The 18,519-nt window shown below is 45.8% G+C and overlaps 1 protein-coding gene across 2 annotated transcripts in view; it reads left to right on the top strand.

Moving 5' to 3' along the window:
• The window catches only part of FKBP6 (FKBP prolyl isomerase family member 6 (inactive)), a 50,749-nt gene extending 32,697 nt beyond the window's left edge, over window positions 1–18,052 (top strand). For both annotated transcript variants that reach the window (XM_090025464.1, XM_090025463.1), the window contains one exon: window positions 17,558–18,052. In XM_090025464.1, the coding sequence (XP_089881590.1) occupies window positions 17,558–17,590 (33 nt within the window). In that variant the 3' untranslated portion in view covers window positions 17,591–18,052. The remainder of the gene's footprint in view (window positions 1–17,557) is intronic.
• The last annotated feature ends 467 nt before the right edge of the window (window positions 18,053–18,519 follow it).

Here is an 18,519-nt window from a genome sequence, read left to right as displayed (position 1 = left end):
AGGCTACTAAAATATTCACTTGTAAGAGACAGGTGAAGCTGGCTTTACTAGAGAGACCAATAGTGGACCTCCTAGAGGGGTGCCTTCAGCAATGACCCTGAGTGGCTAGATGTAGCAGAGGTCCCAGTGGTGCTTTCACAGTAGCAGCAGGTGGTGATCCTGATAAGTGGCAGTCCCAAGTGGCAACAGGCAGCCAGCACCCTGGTGGCACTCCCAAAAGCAATGGTGGCAGGTAGCTCACTTCAGCACCAGTCTCAGCAACAACCTAGTGGTGATGGTCCTGAGAGGCAACAGGTGGCAGAAACCAGAGCAGCAGAGAGGTGGAGACCACAGTTGCCGACCCAGTGGCGCTGTCTGACCGCATACCAACAGTAGGCAGCGTGCTTCAATAGTGACTCCAAACAGCAGTGAGAAATCAGTAGTGGCAGATCCCTTGTAGCATCAGGTGGCCAGTGATGAGATTTCCAGCCAGCAATCTGAAGGGAGATTTCTAGCCCTCTCCCTCCTCCGCCCCTCTTAGACTGCACAAGTAGTAACTCACAGGGTAAGGAGTTTCCAGATATAGACTGAAATCAAGAGACCTAGGGAGTTTGGGTATTTAATAGTTGGGGTTAGAGTTTGATAAGTCTTAGTTTATTTTCATTTACCTTTTTAACTTTTTATTAAACTATTGTTTTCTGTTTGTTACAAAATTTGAGCCGGAAAGTTTTTTTCTTTTAGGACCCCCCAGTAAAGTGGATTTTACCCATGTTTCTGGGTGAGGCCTTGAGTCAGCCCCTTCACTCTTCCCTACTCCTCTACTCCCGCCCCCACCCCCAGTACCCCAAATTTGAACCCAGCCCTCATACTGTTACCAGGGCCTGGCAAAAGGGATACATGTACAATGTTCGCCACAAAATTCAAATCTGGCTTATTTTTTAGGTCATGCTTCAGGACGCTTTCTGAAGTCCTCTTCCAAAGAATCAGAGCGGAGAATGATCTGGCAGCTTGCTGAAAGCAGAACCAGATGTCTGTAGTAAAAGTCTGATAAATTTTTACTTCTGCTTCTTAAGAGATCTTGTTGTCTCTGATCTTTGTACACAGCCATGATTGGATTATCAGCATTGCTAAAGCATGTGTCTATAGCAGTTTGGATCCAGGGCAGCGATGCTTTTGTCATGAAAGTGATCCTCCACTGCCAGTGTTCCTGGAGTTTGCAGAACCCTGCAATCCATGTTGTCTGAACAACAGTAAGAAGAAACAAAATAGCTTGTATCTGTTTTAGATGTAGCATCTGTGTGCATATGTAAACAATTGTTCTTTATGTGAACATCCTGTTGTGAGGAACTTTGCCCATAGGGCATCTGTAGATGAAACGCAGGCTCAGTTGAAGTGGTAAAAAAACACTGCTTCAGTGTAGGTCCCTTTAAACCCCTGTGCTGTGCACGCACCCACTTACCTGCCTGTCCAGCCACAGGGAGGGGAGGGCAAGCTGCCAGCAGGCAGAGCAGTCCCTGGGCTGCAAAGCAGGGCTGGTGCTTCCCTCCATGGCAGCGGTGGCACCCATCCACAGGCACCCAGCTTGGCATTCACAGGGGCACCACAGCTGCAGAGGGAAGCACCAGGCCCCCACGCAGCTCAGGCAGGCAGGCAGGCTCCAGGAAAAAAGAAAAAAAGATTGCTCCTTTTTTTTTTTCCTTGGGCGGAGCCTGCTTTCCCAGGCTGCTGCCAGGCTGCTTGCAGGGCTTCCTGCAGAGCCTCTGAGCTGCATGGAGCCCAGTGCTTCACTCTGCAGCTGTAGGGCAACAAACTAAAACTCCTCAGAGCCCCAAGTCATTTAAGGTGCATTACGCCGCCAAATTTGCTACAGCGGCTGGAATTACTGCACGATATGCCGCCAACGCATGCAGACACCAACGCCATGAAAGCAGTGAAAAAGCATTTAATTCACTTCAAAGTGTTGTGCACATGTGCCCCTTGTTTTGTCTACACATGGCCATAGTCCTTGTAGCATGACTGCCATTAATACATCGGTTACATGCATGTTAGTAACAGAGGGGAAATCAAGATAGAATTATATGGTACTAGTAGTAGGAAGTACATGAGGAAACCTTAATTTCAGGTGAGCTCTTTGGTCTTGTATTTGGTTTCTGCTAGTGATGGCCACCTTAATCTGATTAAATGTCAGTGTAGGAAACTAGATAAATGTTTTACTTTTTTTGTTGTGATCAAGCTTAATGCATAATAATTTGAGTTACAAAACAATGATCTAGAACTTTTTCCCCTGCTCCCCAACTATTTTTTCTATGGTATTTGTACAGAAAGTTTCCATTTTCTGCTAATGGGTTAAGTTTACATGTTCCTTCTTCCAACCAATGTCAGGAAGGGTCTGGTCTAGTCTAAAAAGGGTTCTTTTTCATCCTGGTTAGTTTTAATTCGGTTTATATTTAGTGTGGCAGAGAAACTTTAAACTAGTGTCTTCATTCTCCAGTCTTTCCTGGCTTTTAGAAGTAAACTTCTAACTGAGAAGTGAAAGATAAGAAATTACTATTAACAAAAACAGACATTTTCTCCACAGCAACTGAAATGGACAGACTGAGCTGTAGGTGTGAACTTCAGGTAAATATATGCTAAATAAGACCAGCACAACAAAGAGTGATAGCTATTTTTCTCCTGTCAAGTGTGGATGAGTGACGAGGCTGTCAGAGCCCGTAAATGATTTGTTATTGTGCAATGTTAACATTAGTGCCACATTCTGCCTACCATTCCAGATATCATTAAAAAAAAAATCTTAAAGCTAAATGGAATTATTGAGACTTTGCAACAATCTATTTGGCTTGCTGCTGCCAATATGTCTTCATTAGAAAAACAAATGGAAAAGAACAGTTCTCTTAATGGGAAGGCTCTCTGAGGACATCCATTTATGCAGGCAGTTTGCTGTTGTGGCTTGCTTAACAAAAAAAAAAGTTGGCTAAGTAGTCTTAATGACAAAGTTTAAATAAAACTTCCATTTGTAATGATCTAAAGCACAACTGAAGAAAATTTTTTGGAACTAAATCTGAAATGAGGCAAAACCTCCCTCAGTTTCCTGAGACCTTCTAAAATTCCAGTGCATAATGTTAGCTGTGGTGAACCAGTCTGTCAAGCCTGTCTCATCATTTTATTAGAGGGTTTAATCAGCTGCTGGTTTGGAAACAAACTACAGTGGGCATATCTACACACACGTTTGCTCTGGCTGAAATTTACTCTGGTGTAAACTACTCCAAAGTAAGGGTTTTTGGGCAGGCATCTATGTATGCAGGGATTAGGGAGCAGATTTGTACCCAGTTCCCTTCAGCCCCGCAATGGGCCCCTGCTGCCACCAAAGGGGGGAGCTCCTGCCTCTGGCCTCACTGTCACCCAGCTTCCCTTCTGTCGTTAGGTCACTGATAAGGTCATCGCCCGTTGCCAGTACCAGGTCGAGCAGCACTTTTACTCTTGTCGGCCTGTAGATTTCTTGCGTCAGAGAGTTTTCTCACGTGCGTGGATGACCTGTGACCGTTTGGGTTTGGCCAGGTGCTCTTCCCCCGAGATGTCTAGGTAGTTAGTCTCCCATGACAACCGTGGACTGGGAGCGTGCAGCCTCGGCCAATTCCATGGCGAACTCCAGGTCAAGCTCTTGATCCTGGGTAGGAGGTCTGTAATAGGAGAGACAATGGTGTGAGTCTGTGCCATGTTCCCCATAGATTTTCACCCAGAGGGTCTCCAGTCATCCACCTTGGGGCTAATGTTGGCTTGCAGGGACACGTAGCTTTCCTTGACGTAGAGAGCTACACCCCTGCCCCTTTTGTCCACACGATCTCTCCTGTACAAGGTATAGCCATCTATACCTGTGGCCAAGTCACGGGTGGAGTCTCAGCAGGTCTCTGTTATCCCTATGACGACATATTTATTTGTGCTAAGCAGGAGGACAAGTTCCTCCTGTTTATTCCCGAAGCTCCTGGCATTTGTGTACAGGCAGGCGAGTGTCTCTTTGGGTACCCCTGTCTTGCCTGCAAAGCATACCAGGGCTGGGGAAGGCGTGGGCTCCCTAAAGTGCCTTGGCCTACCAGCTTTGCAAGGGTTGCTCAGTGGGCCAGCAAGGGGAGGTGGCCATGATCCCGGACCCCAGAGCCTGAAAAAGTGACGAGCAGCCCCCGCAACCAAGAGCCAGAGGCTCTGTCCGCGTGGAGCCCAGAACCACGGGCTCCGTCTGGGTTGGAGGTCTCTGAGGAGCCACAGGGGAAGGCCACAGGCCCCGAGGGGACCCGGGGGTGTGGCGAGTGCCCATCTGTGTCATGCCGCTGATGGGCCGGCTACAGGTAGGACTGGCTACCCTAGGGGGTGCACTAGCAGGACCTTGGGCCCCCTGTGGGGCTGGGAGAAGCAAGGTCCGGCAGAGCAAGACCCTCCTCGGCTCTGGCCTAGCCGCCTCCCCGCAGCTGGGCTGGGCTGGGCTGGGCTAGTCGCTCCCACCATGGGACGCCGCTTACCTCCAGCTGCTGCTGGGGGTCGGTGGGGGCACGCCGCGGCAGTTGGGGGTTGTTGGGGAGGTGCAGGGGCGCAGCAGGCTTTCACCCACGCATCTTGCACTGCTCCCGGGCCAAACTCGGGTATTGCTTTTAACATAATCCCGTAACATTGGTGCTGTTCTCAGCCTTCAAACCTTTGCTATACACCTATCTGTTAGGGAACTTAAGTAATTTTAAAAGCCTTTTAAATTGAGCAGCAAACTTAATTATCAGTAAATTAGGCACTCAAAACCATAATCTTGCCATTTGATTCAACTTTCTTTTAATAATACATCATAACTAGTGTCTGTCTACTCAGACCCTCAGTATAAACATCTAGTGATAATTGCCTGGCAATTTTTGTAGTGCTTAATCAACTTTGTTCCTATAATGATTCTTCTGTACTGGTCCAGGACTAGTGTGCAGTCCTTGCTGAATGCCAGCTAAACTAAATACTAAACATACCTGTTCTGTAGTGCTTGGAGAATCTGTATCTTCAGCTCATTAAAGGAAGAATAGATGTATATATTCTCTAATGCAGTGGGGGGCAATCTTTTCGGCAAGCGTGCCACAAATTAGCCCTGCACCTTTCCCAAATGCCACTCAAGTCCCCTTCCTCTGCCTGATCTGCTGTTCTGCTTTCTACTTCCTGTCCCTTTTCTGTTATGCCGCTTGCCTCCTTCTTGATTTGCCACTTGTGGGATGTGTGCTATAGTCTGGCCACCACTACTCTAGTAGTAGATTATTTTTCCTGTTATGGAGTGGCCACAGATTAGATTTTCAGTTGAATTTTTCCCTTCAATAGGAATTCTACTGTGTAGTTCAGCTCCCACAAGAAGCATCTTGCTTGGAACAATCCATCTTTGGGGAGCTTCTGGTCTGCTTCAGACTTGTGTATTTCAGTGTGAAGTCATTTCACTTCTGAAATATTCTTGTTTTACCATGGCCACAGTGCTCCTGACTTCAAGATTTAATACAGCATCATTTGGAGATTTGAATATTTCTAATTTCAGCATACAAACTGGCAGTGTACATAGTTTTAACCCTAAAAGTCTTATTCTGGCATAGAAACCTCTGCTATAACATAATTCTAGTCACTCTCTTATTTAGTCAATCTCTATCAAGATCTTGCGCATCATGTATTTTAAAACTTCTCTATTTCAACTTAGGCAATGCTTAACCATATTAAATTTTAAAATGGAGCTGTAAAACTGACCTTGTGGGACTTGCTGCTCGAACTGCACAGATACAAACAACATCTGGATTTGTTCTTTCCCTTAGAAAAGCATAGAAGATCCTGCACCGAGGTGAAAAGACAATACACCTACTGCAAAAGTCCTCAGGAGAGAAGATATCACACTGTATGGTCATTTTGTATGTTAATTCTTCCTAGAGTAACTGAATTCTGTAGCAGGGAAAAATATGTTGTCTCTCCCTTCTGTCATTAGATCAGGTGCCATTTTCCTTAGAGTTAACTTTTAGCAAATAGCGGCTGGAGCTCCCTTTCTCTTTATCGCCTTGAAGTAGGTTACCTTTTTTTAGTAATTTGACTGATCCTACTATAGACCACTGTTGTATAAGCCGAAGTCCCAGAGGGTCAGCAACATGCTTTAAATTATGGTGTTTATCACATGCAGAGAACATTTATCCATGGATGAAGTCCCTACTGAAAAATAGTTCAATAATCACATCTGTGATGGGCTGGCCTCAGAGATGACGCTCAAGGGCACAGCACAGTTTCATTAGGGAGAGGTCATGTCAGACCAACCTGATTGCCTTTTATGATCAGGTCACAAAAGCCTTGGATGCAGGTGTTGCCGTGGATGTAGTCTTTCTGGACAGCGGAGTCCCCCAGGACTTGGTCCTTGGGTCCGCGCTGTTCAATCTCTTTATCAGTGATTTGGACGACAGGGTGAAAAGCACCCTGTTTAAATTCACTGATGATACCAAAATTTGGGGTGAGGTAAGCACACTAGTAGGGAGGGAAGACTCAGCATGACTTGGATAGGTTACAGGGGTGGGCTAGCAAAACCAGGATGCACTTCAACACTGACAAGTGCAGGGTGCTACACTTGGGCAGTAGTAACCAGTAGCGCACTTATAAGATGGGAAACTCCGTTCTTGAGAGCATGGAGGCAGAAAGGGATCTTGGAGTAATTATTGACTCCAAGATGAACATGGGCCGACAATGTGAGGTCACGGTCGGCAGGGCTAACCTCATCTTGTCATGCATCCACAGGTGCATCTCTAGCAGGGCCAAGGAGGTGATCCTCCCCCTCTATGCAATGCTGGTCAGGCGACAGCTGGAGTACTGTGTCCAGTTCTGTGCACCCCACTTCAGGAGGGATGTGGACAACATGGAGAGGGTCCAGAGGAGGGCCACCTGCATGATCCAGGGACTGCAGGGCAGGCCCTGCAATGAGAGACTGTGGGACCTGAACCTGTTCAGCCTTCACAAGAGAAGGCTGAGGGGGGACCTGGTGACAGTGTATAAACTCACTAGGGGGGACCAGAAGGGTTTGGGAGAGACCTTGTTTCCCCTAGCGCCCCCTGGCATAGCAAGGAATAATGGCCACAAGCTGTTGGAGAGTAGGTTTAGATTAGACATCTGTAAGAACTACTTCACTGTCAGGGTGGCTAGGAGCTGGAACCAACTTCCAAGGGAAGTGGTGCTGGCTCCTACCCTGGGGGTCTTTAAGAGGAGGCTTGATGCCTACATAGCTGGGATCATTTGAGCCCAGTTTTTTTTTTTTCTCCTGCCCTGGCAGGGGGTCGGACTTGAAGATCTATAAGGTCCCTTCCGACCCTACTTATATGATTCTATGATAATGTGTCTCAACTTAGGATAAGTGGGGATGGGGAGCATGGGGGTTATCGAAGTTTGCAGTTTTATTGAACACCAGGTTTCTAGCAACACTTTCTCAGGCCTGGGAAATACAAAATGCCAGTTTTTTGTTTACCCTTCTCACCTTGCCTTGCATAGGCTTGTGTAGGCAGCAAGGAATTAGACAGCCTGTTTCATATGGTGCTGTAAGAAGTAGAGACGGGCTCCCTGGAAATATCTGCACACTGATGGAGGGTCCCTTGATGATGATTTCATTCCAGAAAGATGGGACTTTTTTAGGCTTTTTTTTCCTTGTCCAAAGGTGGGCCAAAGTTGAATGCCTGCCTTTACTATGCTCTAATTCAAGTACACAAGAGGAAACATTCTCAGCAGTTGGAGTTTGGAGGGACTGATTCCAATGACAACAAGCAGAAATGATGTCAGGAAACTATGACTTCAAGGTCAAACTGCTAGAATTTAGGAATGGCTTCAAAATTTTTAGGCCCTGCCATTTAATTGGTGAGAATTGGCTGTAGCAGTGGGACTGTGTCGCCAGGTAGAAGTGACTATAACTTGGCTTGGAACCAGTGGCTGCTGCCAGTTAAACTGAGCCAATAAGCTAAAAGAGACTTGCAAAAAAACGGAGAAGTATGCACATATAGTCAAAACTCTGACTTGAGAAAGCTCCAGGCTTTGAGTAAACAGTGTCTTATTGCTTCCCTGCTCCCTCCCCTGTAGCTGAGCTGTAGACATTTCAGTTTTTCAGGTGCAGAGCTCTATTCAGTAACTACCAAGTTCATATTGGTGCATGTTCGTGCACCAAGTGCAAAATGTTCTACCTTGGTCAGTGAATGAAATCTAAGTGTCTAATTATATACAAAGTACATAATGGGTAGGGACCTACTCAAATCATGATTTTGCAGAAATCACGAAATCAGGTGATCTCCACAGATCTGTGGCAGGAAATAATTTACTAGAACTAAAATGCTGGCTCCCCATTGGGAGCCAGCAGTCCTCCTTGCCATGCAGCCCAGCACAAATGGGGCTGCCAGCCTAAAAGGTGAGCAGGCATGATGGCGGGCACTCCCAACTCCTCACCGCTGATTGTCTGAGGGCTGCCTGTCATGCAGCTCCGCCCCTCTCTGCCAATCAGCAGTGGGAGGCAGGGCCATATGACGGACACCCCTTCACCAATCAGGGGTGGGGTAGGGCCATGTAACAGACAGTTCTCTCCACCAATTAGTGGCGGGACAGGGTCCCTCATCTAATCAGAGGGCAGAGACAGGAAACTGGAGGGAGGGGGAGCCCAGAGAACCCAGCTGCAGCAGCAGCTGGAGGCAGGGGGCGGGGGGAGGTAGGCAACTGGGAGTGCCAAATACCAGTGCTCCACCCAGACTTAAAGTCACTGCAGTTGGTTATTTGCCCTACATCAGGAGTGTCGCGCACAGCCTGCAGGCTGGATCCAGCCTGTGGAACTGTCCCATCTGACCTGGTGGGCTATGGAAGTTGGGGGCATGGCAGAGGTGAAGGTGTGGCCTGCCACACAACCTGGGGCCCTGGTGGGTACAGCTTAGTCCTTGCTGCTAATGGCTAGGCTGTGGAACAGCCCTCTGTTGCCCTGTGGCTGCCTGGCCTACCACCACTTTCCTACCTCTGCCACAACAAACCTATGTGGTATGTAGCCACTTGCCCTACTGCTGGTGCAATGGGGCTGATACCAGCTACCCCCATGCCCCAGGCTGGATCTGGCCCAGGGTCTAACATGAGTGTGATTTTGCTGCCCTACAATATCTGGTTCTTCAAGCTACCACGGCAGAGTTGCATGCCAGAATGTGCTTTCAAGTGCTGGGGTTTTGAATGGAATAGATCCCATGCTTCAGCAGGGCTTTTTGGCACTTTTATCTAAAGATTCAATTAGCTATTAGTTGAAAGTGCCAAAAATCCCTGCTTAAGCATGTGATCTGTTCAGACTTTGGGTGAGCCTCAAACTAAAGTGATGCCCAGGGTTCAAATTGTATTCCTCTGACTCTTGAAGGGGTTGGGGGTCTGCCGTGGTGGCAGCAGGAAGGAGCCGCTGTCACCGCCCAAGGCACAGGGTGGGCCAGGGGGCTCTTGTCTCTTATGGGAGGGCTTAACCCCCCCCCCCCCCCCAAACTCCCCCATAATTCAAACCCAGGTGATGCCTGTTTGGGGCATGCACTGCGCTTGGTGCAGGAGCGTGCTGAACTGAAAGGAAAGCACCGGAGGTTGGGGGGGGTCCCACATCTGTAAGCAGCCAAGGTGATTGCTTGCTACTGCTACTGGATTTTAACACAACTCAGCTATACAACCTAATTGAGCTCCATTGTTTAGAACTTCTTTAAAATTGTGTTCTTTTCTGCACACACGCTAAATACTTGTTACAATACTAGTTCATAGAAGATGGTTAGGACTAATCTAGTCACTAAGAGATTCAACTGTGAGGAGTATTGAAGAAAAGAGAACCAGCTGGTTTAGACCAGTAAGCTATGTTACTTTTTAAATGTAAGTGGTCAAGCAGCAACATAGACCTCTTGAACAATAAAACGTGCTGATGGCACAGTCAACTGTCTAGCAGCTCGGATGTTCATAGTTCTAAAATGTTTCTGTGTGAGGTATTATCATTGAGCTAAATTTCAGCCATGGAAAAAAAAAGTGGAAAGAATTAAACCAAAGCTACCCTGTAATAATTGTCTTGTTTTAAGCAGAAGTCTCCATATAAGTGAAAGCATTCAACTGCAAATGAACAGTACGCAATGGTCCGTTCTTATAAAAGTACGTTTAGTCTTTCTATTACAGAGAAATGGCTCTGGCTTAAAAGCTCAAGCTAGTTTTTTAAATGCTGCATTTTATTCAGATGTCAATAATTCCATTACTGTCTTGATTTTTTTTTTTAATTTATTAAAATGCATCCATGACTTGACAGCAGGATATTTGTGTGGAAAGCGGGGCATGGTATCCAACAGACGGACCCATTCCATTGAGAACCTTGAGAACTACCTGCTTAAAGCCAAAGCCTAAACTTTATGGAGAGGATTAAAAAAACTGGAACATTCATATCTGGTTGTCAGGACTTGTGTAGTTCTTTCCCAGAATCTATTTACAAGAGTCCCAGATCTAAATGGTGTCTGTATAGTCCTGCAGGCTCTAAAATGGCAGTAAGAGCAGAGTTGAGTAAGAGACAGCCACAGGCATCTCATACCAGCCTAACTGCTGCTGTTGCAAACTGAGCAGGCCTCATGATAGCTTTTTTAATCATTTTAAAAATTGGTAAAACATTTAACAGTTAATGTGCATTTAAAAACCATGATTAAAGCCTATGGTAATTTTAAATGACCCGGGCCATTACACTTTTACTATAAATTCATGATGGTTTTGTCTTTCTGAAGCTTGAATTAAAATAGCCAGGAACGGCAGACTTCTCTCTCAACTTCAAAGCAAGCATGTTGATTTTGTGTATGTGTACCTGAATTATTTGCTGCCAACCTGCTTTTAAAGGAAGGAAACATTGGAGTGGTGTCCTAGTTGGAGCATGCAGTTCTCCTACTTACAGGAACAGCAAACTCTTTGAAGACAATCCAGCCCTTCTCATCTTCAGGGCCATACATTCCCTCTCTGCTTCCCTTTTGATTGTGTAGCCATTAGGTGGAAATGAAAGAGATGAACTGATCAAACACTCCTTGAAATGGCTTTAGGGTTTCAGTTGGAATATTTTTTTAATTAGCTCCACGTAAAGACTTTATTACTTCAAATAGCAGCCATGATCACAGAACAGTCTCAGTTTGATCCTTTGTTTTTTATGGTGCACAAGAAGTCTCAGTAGCTGCAGGGTTTTTTATACCAAACTAGACACCCCAAACCACAACTAACAGCCAGTGGAAACATCAAGCAATTACCTTTTTAAGCACACCTATCAGGGATACATAAAAAGAACTGCCATGTGTGTATAATAGTAGATTGATAAGCAGCAGAGTAGAAGATGGCCAAGCTTTAAGCAGTAGTTGAAATGCTTTGTTTTTAATAAAACACAGAATACTGCAGCTTCTCAAGTATAATGAATATATTTAGTTAGAAACATGTCTGCTTAGTCTTGGTCGCCAGGAATTTCTACTGTAGGTTAGGTAAATTACTGTCATTTGAATCCAGTAACATAACTAGCAAGGGAAAGAGAAGAAGCCTGGATTATTCTTTCCTTGTGCATTCTAAGACCTATTGTATCCCTTCTAGAAACTCTCATCCTTCTCCATTAAGGTGGTTGCTTGACAGCACTGCTGGATTTTAACACAGCTCAGCTATACCACATATTTGAGCTCTACCATCATTTAAAACTTTTCTTTAAAATGTGATTTTATTTTTTTTCCCCGCAGACAGGCACACAATCTGGCATACACGCACACTTCTGTATCAAACCAACTTGTATATGGCCCAAATCTGGGTCAGGGTCTTGCTCTGTTGTGTGGTTATGAAGTGAGTTGGATATTGTGTCTTGAAGTTACCACTCTTCCAGTGTGCCACGAGCTACTTCTGCTATTAGCTTGCTTCTAAGATCTTAGTCATTTATGCTTTTACTTTCCAACTTGCAACCAGCTGTTCTCCAGGGGATTGAGACTCTTGATCATGAACTTCTTCATCCCAACTCTGCCAGAAACTATTTGAAGTCATAGCAGATGTGAAATGGTCTGCCATGCCTTTGTAAAGTGCTTTGTGACCAACTGACAGTATAAAAATAAGAACTACTATGTTCTATTACATTAAGAGATCTGTCCTGAATTATGCTATACCTGATGTTATGGTTTCTGAATAGCTGGCTTAGTACAGTGAAAGTTGATAGATTGTTTGAATAGCTATATACTAGGGCTGTGCAAAGCTTCGACTTAATATTTGATTCAACAAATATTCGACATATTCAACCTTGAAAAGTGAAAGTCAAGTCGAATAGCAGCTGGTCAAATTGCTGTCGAATCAAATACCGGAAGTCGAATATTAACAGTGTGATTCGAATATTAACAGCGCAGGTCAAATATTTGACTTGCCTATACTGGATTACCTGTGGGGGGGAAAAAACAAGGAAAGTAAGGGGAGTGAGGGGGAGACGGGGAAGGAGTGCTTTCATGACTGACGTGTGGCTGGCCAGTGACCGGTCAGCATTCTCTGAGGTCCCTTCCAATCCCAGTGCTCTGGGGGAGGGCCAGAGAAGATGGATAAAAGGCAGCAGTTTTTCAGCTCCCCTGCTTTCTGCCTTGGGGTCAGTTTCTGAGCTGCTGGTGTTCTCCAGCACCTCTGCGTCAAACCATGACAGTTGGAAGCCCTGATCTTCAACAGACTCCCTGCTTGCAATGCTAGCAACAGGGATTTCTGAGAACTTGGTGCTTTTATACAGCTGGAAGTCCTGGTCTTCAACAGATTCCCTGCTTGCAATGCTAGCAACAGGGATTTCGGAGAACTTGGTGCTTTTATTTTATAACTACTTTTCATGTTAGTTTATGCGTATCTTGGATAGGGTTAGTAGTAGCCTAGGATCTATTCCATATATAGCAATTTAGTTTATATATATATTTTTTTATACATCATTCATTCTTTCCACCACAACAATGCTTCTCAATATATTATCAACACACACAAACACATTTACATAACATCCAGAAATCAAATCCGCGACGCACAGCACACTTAGAGGTTCCAGTTTACATACGAAGGAATGCATTATGAAGCGGGGTGGAAAGGCAGGTGGCCACACTGGCCAGCCTGCACAAAGGGGAGCAAAGGGTTGCAAGCGGGAGAGCTGCAGTTTCTCCCCCCACCCAACTCAGACGTAGCCTCTTTCCTCCCGCTACAAGGGATGAGGCTGCTACAGGCAGTAAAGAGAGGGGAGCAGCAGTGCCACCAGAGCCACTGCTTGTGCCTGAGACTCTTGTGTCCAGACACAGCAGCCACAACCTCTCCCACCAGAACTGCAACCAGCACAGCAGCGCACTCCACCCCTGTGTCACTGCCTACGCTGAGCCTTCCCGCTCCAGAAGAAGAGCTGAAGAGGGAGAGACTTCAGCAGCATCCACAGATGCACCTGCACACCAGAGGGAAAGGCCTAGTACTAGCATGGTCTGGGATCATTATGGGCTGGCAGATGATCCCACGTTTGCTATCTGCGTGCACTGCCGAGCCAAAATCAGCCGGGGCAAGGGAACAAAGCGCGTGACCACCTCGGGGATGCTGAATCATCTCTGCAGGTACTACCCATTTGCCACAGGAATTGCCCCCGCTTGCTCCACATCCCCCATCCCCCCAAAGCAGAGGCAGGGCACCCTGGAACATTGGAGGCAAAAGGGACCAGTTGCAAATGCGAGCAAAGTCGCCCAGACCACTGGGGAGATGCTTGCTCTGGATGGCCAGCCCTTCACCTTTGTTGAGTGGCCAGGGTTCAGGCAGCTCCTGGCATTCCTGGCTCCATCCTACCAGGTGCCCGCACACACCACCTTCAGCAGGACGGTGGTGCCCTCCCTATACGAAGCATGCAGGGAGCACTTGAGGGAGAAGCTGCACAAGGCAGGTCCGCAGGTGACCGTACACTTCACCTCAGACATCTGCAGCAGCCAAGGTGGAGATCATGCGTACCTCTCCCTCACAGGGCACTGGTGTGGCCAGTCAGGCCGTCGGTGGGCTCTCTTTCACGCCAAGGTGATGGATGAGTTCCACACAGCAGCAGAGATAAGGGGGGCCATGAACCGCATGGTGCAGGGGTGGCTGAGCATTGGGCATGCTGAGCTCACCCACGGCTTCATGGTCACCAACAACGGGGCCAATATGGTCAAGGCAGTCCGTGATGCCGATTTTGCTGGTATTCGCTGTGTGGCACACAATTTACAGCTGACTGTGAGGGATGCCTTGGAGGGGGACAGAGCTGCTGGTGATGGCGCCAGCAACACCAGCAGGCTTGTTTCCAGATGCAGGAAGGTGGCAGGCTACTTCCACCGGAGCATCAAGGGGGGCAAGATGCTGCCGGACAAACAAGCAGAGCTAAATGTCCCACAGCACAGAATCATGCAGGATGTGGAGACTTGGTGGACCTCCACATACCTGATGTTCGAGAGGCTGGTGGAGCAACAGAAGGCCATCCATGAGCTGGCCTTGCTTGGGGAGATTGGGATCAGCGGCCCCCTGACCAAAGCTGAGTGGGATGCCATCTCCCAGATCTTGCTGGTCCTCAAGCCCTTCCTCGAGGCCACTGAGACCCTCAGTGCTGCTGATGCCTTCCTCAGCCTAGGATCAAGCAGACAGCCCTCACACCATAGTGTCTGCCTATCTTGCTGAGCCTGTGGAGCCCCTGGACTGTGACCCCTTGTTGCCCGGGATTACCTGTCCTGTCCACCGACCAGTGTGCCGAGCGAGAGGGTGTTCAGCGTGGCTGCAGATGTTGTGACACCCCACTGCACCTGCTTGGATGCTGGTTTGGGGGAGCAACTGGTGTTCCTCAAGGTGAGCCTCCTGCTGCTGGGGCTCCCCAAGCGCCAGGTGCGGACGGAGCGAACGCCGCCCTCCTCACTCCATCTGCATCACGAGTTTTGTCTGTCAGTAGCCTAAGGTGCAGTTTCCCCCAAACCCCTGCACCCATCACCGTGAAAGTTAGCAGGCTTTGCGGGCTCCTCGGGGGCGAGCAAGCCTGCAGTTTTGAGCTCCCTGTGGCTTTGCACATAGAAGTTACAGGAGGTTTGCTCTCAAGAATTTGGGGTGCAGTTTCTCTGCACCCCCTGAACCTATCTTGTTGAAACTTGGCAGGCTTTGTGGGCTCCTCAGGAGCTACCATTCCTGCAAGTTTCATCAAGCTCAGACAAGAAATGCCAGAGTTATAGCCTGCTTTGACCTTCCCCATTATAGCCTATGGGGAAGTCAAAGCAGCTTGAATATTCGACTGAGCTTCAACCTCAAGTTGAAGCAGACCCGCTTCAACTCAAAGCGGACAGCAAATCGAAGCAGGACGCGGTTTAATATTCGACATGGCTGTCGAACCGAATATTACCTGCTCTGCACAGCCCCACTGTATACCCATTACAGTGACAAATTCATTATGTTGATACACTGTTGGTCTTGAGCTCAGAAGAGCAAACATTGTGTATGCATGTGTATGTGCAATTCATTCACTGTCAAGCAGGGTTCTTTGGGTAGATGGCTACAACCAATTCATTCACTGTATAATTCTTATACGGCATGGATAAAAAAGAGGGATATCTAGCAAACTTTCTGTTAGTTTAAGACTGTATAATTAACACACTGGTGGGTAGGAATGCTCGGAGTATATGTTTAAATAGGATTAGACTAATTTTAAATCCGAGTTAGTGCCATCTGTGGTGCATAGCCTGACAAACTGGGTAAACATTATTTCTGTCCTCAGTATACCTTTGGGTGTGTTCCTGATGTCTGCCATTTGCAGTCACCAATAATTCCAGTGTTGTGTTGGCAGAAGCAGCAAGATATCAAAAGTAGGAATAATCATTTTTGTAACCTCATAAGCAAATGTAAGTATGTACATAGGACAGATTCTGGCCAATACGTGTAATGCCTTTGTAGGTACAACTGTATCAATAGGTAACACAGGCAGCACAGTGTATTATAGCCAAGTTCTGGTAGAGCATGTACAATGTCTTGTTAAAGATTAGCAAATAACCAAACTGTATTTTCATAAGAACAATGTTAAATGGAATGAAAACTAAATTAAGTAAAAGGAAATGATAAATGAGATTGAACAGCTGTGGGGGAAAGCAGTGAATAGGTGGTGTGGGGGTGGGCCATCAGATCTTTAATGTTGGGCCTCCTTTCAAGTAGATTTGTATCTTATTACATGGTCAAGTAAATAACACAAGGACTCTAAAGAGCATCTCCAGTAAAAAAAAAAAAAAAAGACTGGAAAGTGTTAGCAGAAAGTTCACTCTAAACACAACACTCATGAAGGAAAATCAAACTAACAGTAATACTGGAAACAAATGAGGAGGCAGGGAGTTAAGATATTAGGTAAGAGCTATGACACAACAAGGAGACCCAAGACTCAGAATCACACTGATATTAATTTTTAGGCACAGTATCAACTCTTGAATAATGTACAAGAATATTATTAGTACATCTTGTTCATGCCCAGCTAAGGAGTAAATGCATGTACCTACAAGTACATATCAATGAAGGAAGAAGTTGTTTCATATGTTTCTGGGTAGAGGGAGTGGAATTTAGAATAATGAGAAAAAATTAATGGCATGGTCTTGAATAGTCCACCCTTCTACCCAAGGAACTCACCTCGCTTTTGGAAGAGAGAATGTGGGGGGCGGGAAATTTACAGTCATGGCAGAGCGCTGAATGCATGCAACAGTTCAACCACCCTCAACCAGTTCACTTGGCTGCTTCAGGCAGAGTTGTAATGTTAACCCCCTTGCAGCTGCTGCTGAATTGCGGAGTTAAATTGGAAAATGGCTGCAAGAGGGTTAAAATGGGACTCTGCCCCTGTTGCTTGCTGGCCCAGAGAGAAGCAGCTGCCATTATAGCATGGCATCTGTACTTCTGTTTTCCATGTTTCTATTCCAGCAAAAAGAATTGGCTTCCCTGCTGAAGTCATGCCCTAATTTTGGAGGGCTGTTTTTTGGGGGGAGGAGCGGATGCAAGTAAATATGGTACTAACATCAGGAAAAAATGTAATGCCCCTTGCTCCTGCTTGAGTGTGCTCAAGCCCAGCAACAGGAGCTTAAGAGAAGGGCTTAAGGGTAGTGCCTGAGAGCTGGATGGTCCATACAGCCTATAATCTGTTTTAGATGCTGGTTTTAGACAGGGCTTGATCTGCAGTGGGGAGGCAGTATAGGTTTTTCCTCAAAGAATTAGACTGGAAAAGCAGTAGACACGAACTGAATGGAACAGTTCTGTTATCACAAAGATGTGACTGGATGGCCAAAATAGTTATTTTATTAGTTCTAGTGTCTGTGGTCACAGAAGGTCTGTTTTTTCTAGATTTTAGTGTATAACACTAGGAGATTGTTTCCTCTAGTCCAGAGGTGGAAATTTCTTTGATTTGCTCTAACATAAAAGAATAGGTGCGTGATTGTTTCAGAGCAAGTAATAACATCGTAAAATAAAAACACATCTTAAAAGTAACTAATCTCCAAGTAGTTACAACTGATAAATAGCTGAACTATATTTGTGACGTGTTACTGATTTGTGGGGTTTTTTGTTCTAGAGTCCTCTGCAGATGAAGGAAAATGTCCTGTGACTAGGAGAAGCTTGCCTCTCTGCTTCTGAGTACCTTGACATTGCACCTGTGTTGTGGAAGAAGATCCGCTTCGTTTTCAGAGAGCACAGAATTTAGGAGCCTGCGAAACTTGTCTCAGTTTTACATGCAAAGTTTTGAAGTTGCAAAATTCCACAGATGTCTACACTCTTGTTCTAGAAAAAGGGCAAGGCTATCCCTATTGGGTTTTTTTCTCTAAACAGAGACCTGGCTCATTCGCAAGGGCTGATGCTCATTTTGTATCAAACTTTTTCAAAGTTTGACCTCTTTTTCAAATTTTTGGCTACTCGGAGGAAATGCATAAATAAATGTAGGATGCCATGACACTTGTAATGGTTACACAGCTTGTTCTTAGAAAAAATATGTTTAAATTTGTTTTTGGTCTGAAAAAATAAATCAATCTTTAGGAAATAATTTAAGCAGGTCTGGTGCCAACTTATTGTGTGAAGTTGTTTAGAATTTCTTAATGTGAAGAATTGGAGTTAGAAAACAGGATCCAGTTTGTCTTGCCAATTTTCTGTCTGCGGAGCTAGTTCACTTGTTAGGCACTACAGCATGTTACACTCTTCATTTCGGATGAATGTTCCAGCGCATATTGACATTTAAATGTAAGTTGCTTAAAACCTCCTCTTCTCCCCAAATATTGTATGCCTTTCCACTTCATTTAGATGGGTTTCCCGTTGCAGAAATTAGCTGCATTTTTCCTGAATGGTGTTTCACAATTGTGGAGCAACTGAATAAATGTAAAATTGAATACATTCTGATGTAGTGGTATACAGCAAATGCAAAATTTAACAAGAAACCACTCAAAGATTCCATGGAAAAGGAAACTGGTAAAACAAAACCCAGTGTTCCTCTGCTATTCATCCCAACAGTGCTTGGCTAGGGTAGACAATTCCCTCTAAACTTTG

This window comes from Crocodylus siamensis, chromosome 13, assembly GCF_052110815.1.
Source record: "Crocodylus siamensis isolate JL-2025a chromosome 13, ASM5211081v1, whole genome shotgun sequence".
NCBI classification, from domain to species: Eukaryota; Metazoa; Chordata; order Crocodylia; family Crocodylidae; genus Crocodylus; species Crocodylus siamensis.
This window is presented reverse-complemented; position numbering and strand designations above follow the sequence as displayed.